Source organism: Euphorbia lathyris, chromosome 7, assembly GCF_963576675.1.
Source record: "Euphorbia lathyris chromosome 7, ddEupLath1.1, whole genome shotgun sequence".
NCBI lineage: Eukaryota > Viridiplantae > Streptophyta > Magnoliopsida > Malpighiales > Euphorbiaceae > Euphorbia > Euphorbia lathyris.
The window spans coordinates 16,575,332-16,582,762 of NC_088916.1; the positions used below are offsets into that span (position 1 = coordinate 16,575,332).

The following is a 7,431-nucleotide window of genomic DNA, read 5'->3' on the forward strand; positions in this document are numbered from 1 at the left end:
TGTAGGTGAAACTGCTTTCTAACTTTTATATATATATATATAAAAGAAGCTGCTTTATAACTAAGCTACTTTTTTTACTACATCATCTGATCTGACCAACCCGAGTTATTTGATTGAACCAAATGACCAATAACTCAAATATAAATCCGGCTGAATATCTTGTCCAATTCTGAACACATTTTTAAATACGAGCTTCTAACAAACTGAGACAGCTCAAGAAGGTGTTTAAAATATAATGAAAACTGAATCATCACTTTAAAACATTTACATAGCATTTGACAATTGATCTATCTATTTGTAAGCATTAGTATAGACAATAACACTAGAAAGAACACCAAACTGGACTAGAAATGAATCATCACTTTCCCTATTCACAATTTCAACAAAAACAAATTCAGTTTCCTCTAATCATTCACATAATGAAAATAAATTCAACCCAAATTTAATAAACTTTTCAATCTCCTTATAAAGAACTCAGTTCCTTGAAGTACAAATTACATTCATTGAATGATGATGAGAAACATAAACACTAGTTTTTTGGATTCCTTCCCAGAAAATTGAGGAATCAATCATACATCATAGGTGCTCATCTACCGTTATATACAAACCACTTGTCGATGAGCTCTATATATACATACGTGTGGATATCATTATGTTAATTTCTTTTCTTTTCTTAAGCAGAGAAAATTACGTCAATCAAACATCTCTTACCTTAAGCCTCACTTCCGACTTGGGTGATTTAACCGACTTGGGGGATTTAATCGGGCTTCCTGGAGTAGAGCTGAACTTGCGAACCAACACCTTGAAGCACGGCAAAAATATTACATACAGACCAGCCAAAATAACAGGAGCCGCCACAAACCATCCCATCAACTGCGAAAAGGTTGCATTCATTGTTTTCAACAAGCATCAAGGTATTCTTTTCAGCAAACAAAATTAACAACTTTGTGCAGTGATGTGATGCGAAAAACACACACGCTTGAATATGTAAAATATATGATAAGAGCAAGCAAAATGAACTTAAAAGGCATCAATTCAGGTACATACCGCATGGGCAATGCTTAATAAGACTTCATCTGAAGCGTGACCAGTCAGAACCTTCTTTAAAGCATCAGATGTCAATGGAAAATGCGACCCACCAGTGATGAATTCACCAAAGCGCAAGAAGGGTATTATAAGACTTAAAAGGAAAAACATGAAATCAATTATAAAAATGATTAGCCAACCCATAGTAAAATCAAAATTAAGTTATCAAAGTTAAAAGTAAATGCAAAATAATGAAGAAGAAAGCAAAAATACCTCAACTCTATGGGCGTTGCAACAAGATTAGCTAACATTACAGTTGGAGCATGACAGAAAGACCCAAGCAATGCAATAGCCACCCCACATAGCAAGACAGTAACTCCTGAAAATGACAACATTAGTTCAAGAAAGAAGTCCAATTTATTTCGTCTTATCTTCTCTAAACATTAAAAATTCGATAGCAGAAGCCACAGATAATTGCAGCTGGCATGTATTTAATAGGTATTATTAGCCAACCCATGAAAATAGTTAATAGACTCACTTAATCTAAACAGCCAAAATGTTATAAAGAAAATATGGAAACCCCACATAATGAGAAGGGTAAAGTACAACAGAAAATACTTGTGGTTTGCCTGATTTGTAAACTCAGTCCCGTGATTTAAAACTTCGCAAACACAAGTCTGTAGTTTATGCAGGTTGCTGTTAAAGGATCTGTGAGTCAATCTGTCGGTTGAAAAATACTTGTTTATTTAATTTGCTAAATCAGGCCTTATATATAAGGTAATTTGCAAAATCGGTCATTATACATTCTCCAGATTGCTGCCTTTTGGAGTAAATAACCACGATAACATTTTTTGACGGAGAGTTTGCAAACTGCACAAACCAAGTACATGTGTTTGCAAACTTTTAAACCACGGGACTGAGTTTGCAACTCGGACAATCCACAGGTGTTTTTTTATTCTTTACCCTAATCAGAAGCATAAAACTATGATTACAAATTGAATTACAGCAATCGTCAGTGTCTTCTAGGATGTTTCTGCTTATTTATCGCATAGCTGAATAATATATTTACTTTCCGTTGCACAATAAAAAAAGGGCGGCCCGGTGCACGACGCGTCCCTGCTAAGCGAAGGTCCGGGGAGGGGTCCCACCAAAAGGTGTATTGGGGCCCCCCTGCCAATTTTTTGGGCAAGAGGCCGCTCCTAAGACTCGAAATCACTTTATATTACATTATTAAGAATCTGTAAAATCACTAATCCTATAGTTCAATAATATATTTACTTCCAGTGGCACAATACCTAAATAAAAACATAATCAATTATTATGAATCTGTAAAATCACTAGTCCCCTTTTTCCCTGACACGATATTTACAGTCACACAATACCAAAATTGACTGCACATAGGAGTGACTATAACCAGACAGGTTAAACCCTGAACAGAACCTGAACTATGCTAGAACCATGTTAAGCCATTTGGTTCAGGTTCCATATTTTAGCCCGCTGAAACTGGCAGTTCTGGTTTAGACTTCTGAGTCTGGTTTTGAACCGTGATATTTAGAAATTAATTAAATAAAAATGAAATATTATTTTGAAGATGAATTCTAAAATTTATATTACTATTAAAACTCTACTTAATAAATAAATAGTTGAGACTAATTTTATTTCATGATATTAAAAATTGATTGATAAGTTCATAATAATATTACACTGAATTATAAACTTATAATTATGATAATAATTTTTGCATAAATTGAATTTTGTAAATTAAAAACAAGTTAATATTATCCATAATAACATAAAGTTTAGTTGCGGAGAAGTAATAAATTTAGTGAAACTCAATCTTCTTTATCACTTAAATTATTGTAATCAATGATTGAACTCAACTCTATATGTACTGTAGGCATCAAATTTTTCTAAAAGATTAAGTTCATGCCATTTTTATTCTAAAAAATTTTGTTTTCTAAACTAAACATTTTACAAAAAAAGGTGTGGTTTGGTCGATTTGCAAGGACGCACCTGTGGTTTAAAAGTTTACAAACAAGTGTTTTTGACTCAGAGATTGACTCACAGCTGCAAATTACACAAACATAGACCAGAGTTTGCAAACTTTTAAAACCACCGATCTGCATTTGCAAATCAGCCAAACTGCAAACTTTCTTTTTTTGTACTTTCCCCTAAAATAAATTAATTTTTCAATTAAGATTCAGCACCATAAGAAAACCAGAACTAACAATTCATGAACCGTCCTTTTGGCAGCTCGGCTCCGGTTTCTGGTTCCAAAATTTTTCTAACCTGACCCAACAGTTCATGAACCGTAACCAGGCCTAACTGTATTATGCAACTTTCAGCCAATACCTTTTTCTAGTTATTCACCTTGCAATTCAAGCTACTGCCTGCAACATACAGCACAAAATCTCACCCAATCATACATATGACCACTGTCTCTCAACTTTGCAAAACAGCCATTACACAAAGAATAGCCTTGCAAAATGAACTGAATAGATCGGTTTGCAATTAAGCCAGCAGATTTCAAAAGACAGAATCTCAAATATAGTCAGTTTCAGCAACAAATGAAGACGGAAAATCCTAGAGTAAATAGGGACTTCAAGAATAATCACAATTCATGCTAGAAGATGCAGATAGAAATCTAGTTGAGTACATACAGTTTTCATTTTCTTTTTACAGTAAACACAACTAAGTATCTGGAAAAGTTAACTCTTTTACCCAAGAGCTTTCTTTACAACTAACTTGGTCTGGTCACATCAAGATACTCAATAGCTCATTTAGCTACTCCAATTAAGAAATAAAATATCTTCTAGAGCAAATGATTTCTTAAAGTTGCTTCAAAGTCCAAACAGAATCACATAAAAAAGAATAACTACTTTGAACAGGCTATTTTATTTAACCAGTAATGAATGAATATTCCTAAGCATATGGATATTTTCTAGACATCAAATTGTGTTATTATCATAGACTCAGTATGGTTATCAAATTTATAGAAGACATCCAGGGAGGATAACTTTTGCACCTACAACATGCCAGAATTTTTTTTGTCTTTCCTTGTTTATCATGAAAAATGTTATGATACAGAACCTAGACTTTTACCCATACACTATAACTTACTTTTTTAAGGCACTTAAAGCCTAAAAGTTACTCTCAGGAAGTGTCTACTTTCTTGCTAAGTTTATTCAAAGACTTCCAGCTATGGAAGTCCAAAGAAGCCGAGTTTAACTAAATAGCAAAGAAGCAAGCTCGCGAAAATGAACCAAAATTACAGCGAGGAGTAGCTTAATTATGTGAAAAGAAAGCCCATGGTTGCACATATCATGGAAACATAGATCGCTCGCATCAATGGCATAGAAGAAAGGAAAGGAACTGATCAAAGTTCAAAGTGGCAATAATCATTAATGTCCAACATACAAGCACAGGGGGCTACCAAATTAAACTTCAATTCCAAAGGCAAACTTTTATGTTTGATAACTCATTTAATCACTTAAATTAAAATGTTAAGCACTTGTGTGTTTGATAAAGGTTATTTTTCCACCACTTAAGTTAGTCAATTAAGTTAAAATCACTTATTTTGATAAGTCAAAATATTTAACTTAACACTTTAAGTTAAACATTTTCAACTAAAATTTTACATCATATAATAGCACTTATAATATTCAACACTTAATTTTCAGTTTTATAGAAAATCTTAGCACATGCTGGTCCTCTGACTAGAATCCCACTTTCCCCAATCTTTTATTCCTTTTGATATGCTAGTTCATCTTCCTTTACCAAGGATTCCTACGGAAATTACACCATGACTTAGTTCTCTAGCCCTGATTCCTACTTCTAATTTCCTTCCTTCAGTTTGGGAACTCAATGCCAATTTCCAATTCAACTCTTTAATCTAAAAAAAGAGTGAGATATATAAGATAGAGGGTTATAATGGTTTTAATATATCGTGATTCAAATAGCAATTATAAAGCGAATAAAAAAGTTTAAACCTATGCAATGAAACTTCAAACTACCACGTGAGTTAAGTGCAACTGCTGCTATCACTCCTATAGACTAAATCTAGCCAATTTTCAATGTTTAAGTCTCCTGAAGCTAGTTACTCATCCAACATGACCACAATCAAGAGAGTTTCTATTCGTACAATGCAACTTAATACAGAGCTCCATGGGTAACAAAATCATTCAGTGATATGTCTGTGTAACTAGTCCACCACCCAGAAGAGAAGAGAAAGGAAATAAATGTATAGTCAGTTCAGTAGTTCTAACCTTAGCAACATGTATTTCAAACTGTTTAATTGATTTTAAGGTTAATAAAATACAACTAATTAAGAAACTTCATACCACATATAGGAAATATTCCCATAGTAATTCCAAGGGCTGCAGAGAAAGCCAATTGTTTAGGTTCTGTACCCCTGCAAAGAGGAAAAAGAAAAGCACATACTAATAAATCCACAACTTCCTTAATAAAATAAATCACAATTAGCAGCCACCAACATATAAAAAAGAATAAAACCCAACCTTGTAAAGCATCACCTGACCAGCAAGTGATAGAATAAATAATAGAACAGACTTTCTAATTGACCTAGGACTTAATATTGAAAAGATTAGAAAGTGACAGATAGTTCTACACGGGGTAGAAAAATCTTAATAATTTCTTTTAGCTTTATGATTGATCCTTTGAAGAAAATTCAAATCAAGTCAACCAAAAACAACAACAACAAAGCTTTAGTCACGAAATAAATTCTCTTCTTCCACTCAGTCCTATCCGCTGCCATATTTTCCTAAATCCCCATTAAACTCATATCACTCTCAATCACCATCTTCAATCACCCTCTTCCAAGTTAGATGTAACCCCTACTTTCGTTCTAATTATTTCATTCCTCAACAGATTCTTTCTCGTATGACCACACATTCATTGCAACATAGTCATCAAGTCAACCAAAAACAAATTAAAAAAAAGGTTGAGATATATAACAATATCCAGAACTCAGAAGAACCACGACCCCTTAAAATGAATAAAGTCCTTTTTTTTTGGAACATATGATTTCAAAAACAAAATGTATAATTCAAATTGAACTAAACCAAAGAACTACCTCGATAATTAAGAAGCTGACGAGACATAAGTTCAAGGACAGTCAAATCGAGTAAGAAAATCCACACTCAAACACTTGAAATGCATACATCAAAATCAAAATCAATAAATAGATCGAAGGAACAGGAAGACGAAATAACTAAAACCTGCTGAGAATAAGGTAGAGAGGATCGAGGATCTTAGTCTTAAACCAAGAACTCAACCCAATCACAGATACAGGCATTCTCTTCGCTCTCTTCAAAAGAAATTCAAGCAACTTCCCCGGTTTACTAATTCCCTCTCTCCAACCCTTCTTTGAAACTCAAATTTCAATCAGAAACGAATCAATTCGGGATCCAATTCAAAAAAGGACAGAACCCATAAACTATTCCAATTGAATGTGTCTGCTTGATTGCGTCCTCAACACAGACAGAGATCAGAGATTCCTTTCTCGGGTTCAGAAAAAAGCACGAGGAAGGAAAGGAAAAGCAGTTTGGAAGTTATTCTGTGGTGTTGCAGATAAGGAAAGAAAGAAGTATGATTAGAGCACGCAGAGAGGACGGTTTCGCCTCTTTCTCCTTCAATACTCGCTACCGATGGAAGATATGGTTAACGTGGCGTACCAATTCTGGCACAGGATTTTAATTTTATCTAGGCAAAAAGTATCATTAGGCCCTTGATCTTTCATTTTTTGATTCATTAAGTCCTTAATCTTTTATTTGGACACATTAAGCCCCTGATCATTTATTTTTGGTATCATCAAGCCCTTCATAACCAAATTAATAAGTTGTAAACATCTAATTCTGTTAAAAATATGTTATTAACTTCATTTGTATTTGATATTATTAAAAAATATATTTTTTACAGTTTGAATTAAGGTTTTTACGATTTTCCTATAACCGCATTACACATCCAAAACTGCTTTCAAATAGTGAAAAAATACAAATTTCGAATGTAGGTACAATAAATAACAGTTTGTTAGCCGAATTAGATGTTCACAACTTACTAATTTGGTAATGAAGGGCTTAATGATACCAAAAATAAATGATCAGGGGCTTAATGTGTCCAAATAAAAGATTAAGGGTTTAATAAACCAAAAAATGAAAGATCAGGGGTCCAATGATGCTTTTTGCCTTTTATCTATGTAAGAGCATTAGTTACAACTACCATTAGGTACACTCCTTGTACCATTTATCTTGAGGCATTTACTTGTAATAAAACACTATAATTCATTATCTATATTTAATAATTAATTTTATCCAATATAATAAATTTTTTTGAAACGAGATAGCTTCCATTAAACTAAAATAGAGTCATTATAAAGAATTGGTACCA

General features: G+C 33.3%; 1 protein-coding gene across 1 annotated transcript; it reads right to left on the reverse strand.

The window, feature by feature from the left end:
- Positions 1–441: 441 nt before the first annotated feature.
- Positions 442–6,710, reverse strand: LOC136235651 (uncharacterized). The gene is made up of 5 exons (XM_066025486.1): positions 6,264–6,710; positions 5,367–5,437; positions 1,300–1,405; positions 1,048–1,180; positions 442–873 (listed from the first exon to the last, which is right to left on the reverse strand). The coding sequence occupies exons 1-5, from the start codon at positions 6,338–6,340 to the stop codon at positions 697–699; spliced, it is 564 nt and encodes a 187-aa protein (XP_065881558.1). The 5' UTR covers positions 6,341–6,710; the 3' UTR covers positions 442–696.
- Between the last annotated feature and the right edge of the window lie 721 nt (positions 6,711–7,431).

What these genes read in the sequence shown, in the direction of transcription:
- LOC136235651 (XM_066025486.1), bottom strand. Translation starts at nt 6,340, where the DNA reads ATGCCTGTATCTGTGATTGGGTTGAGTTCTTGGTTTAAGACTAAGATC. An exon ending in GCAACGCCCATAGAGTTGAG is followed by an intron (nt 1,181 to 1,299) that starts GTATTTTTGCTT and finishes TTTCCTTTTAAG; the next exon opens with TCTTATAATACCCTTCTTGC. An exon ending in TATTAAGCATTGCCCATGCG is followed by an intron (nt 874 to 1,047) that starts GTATGTACCTGA and finishes ACCTTTTCGCAG; the next exon opens with TTGATGGGATGGTTTGTGGC.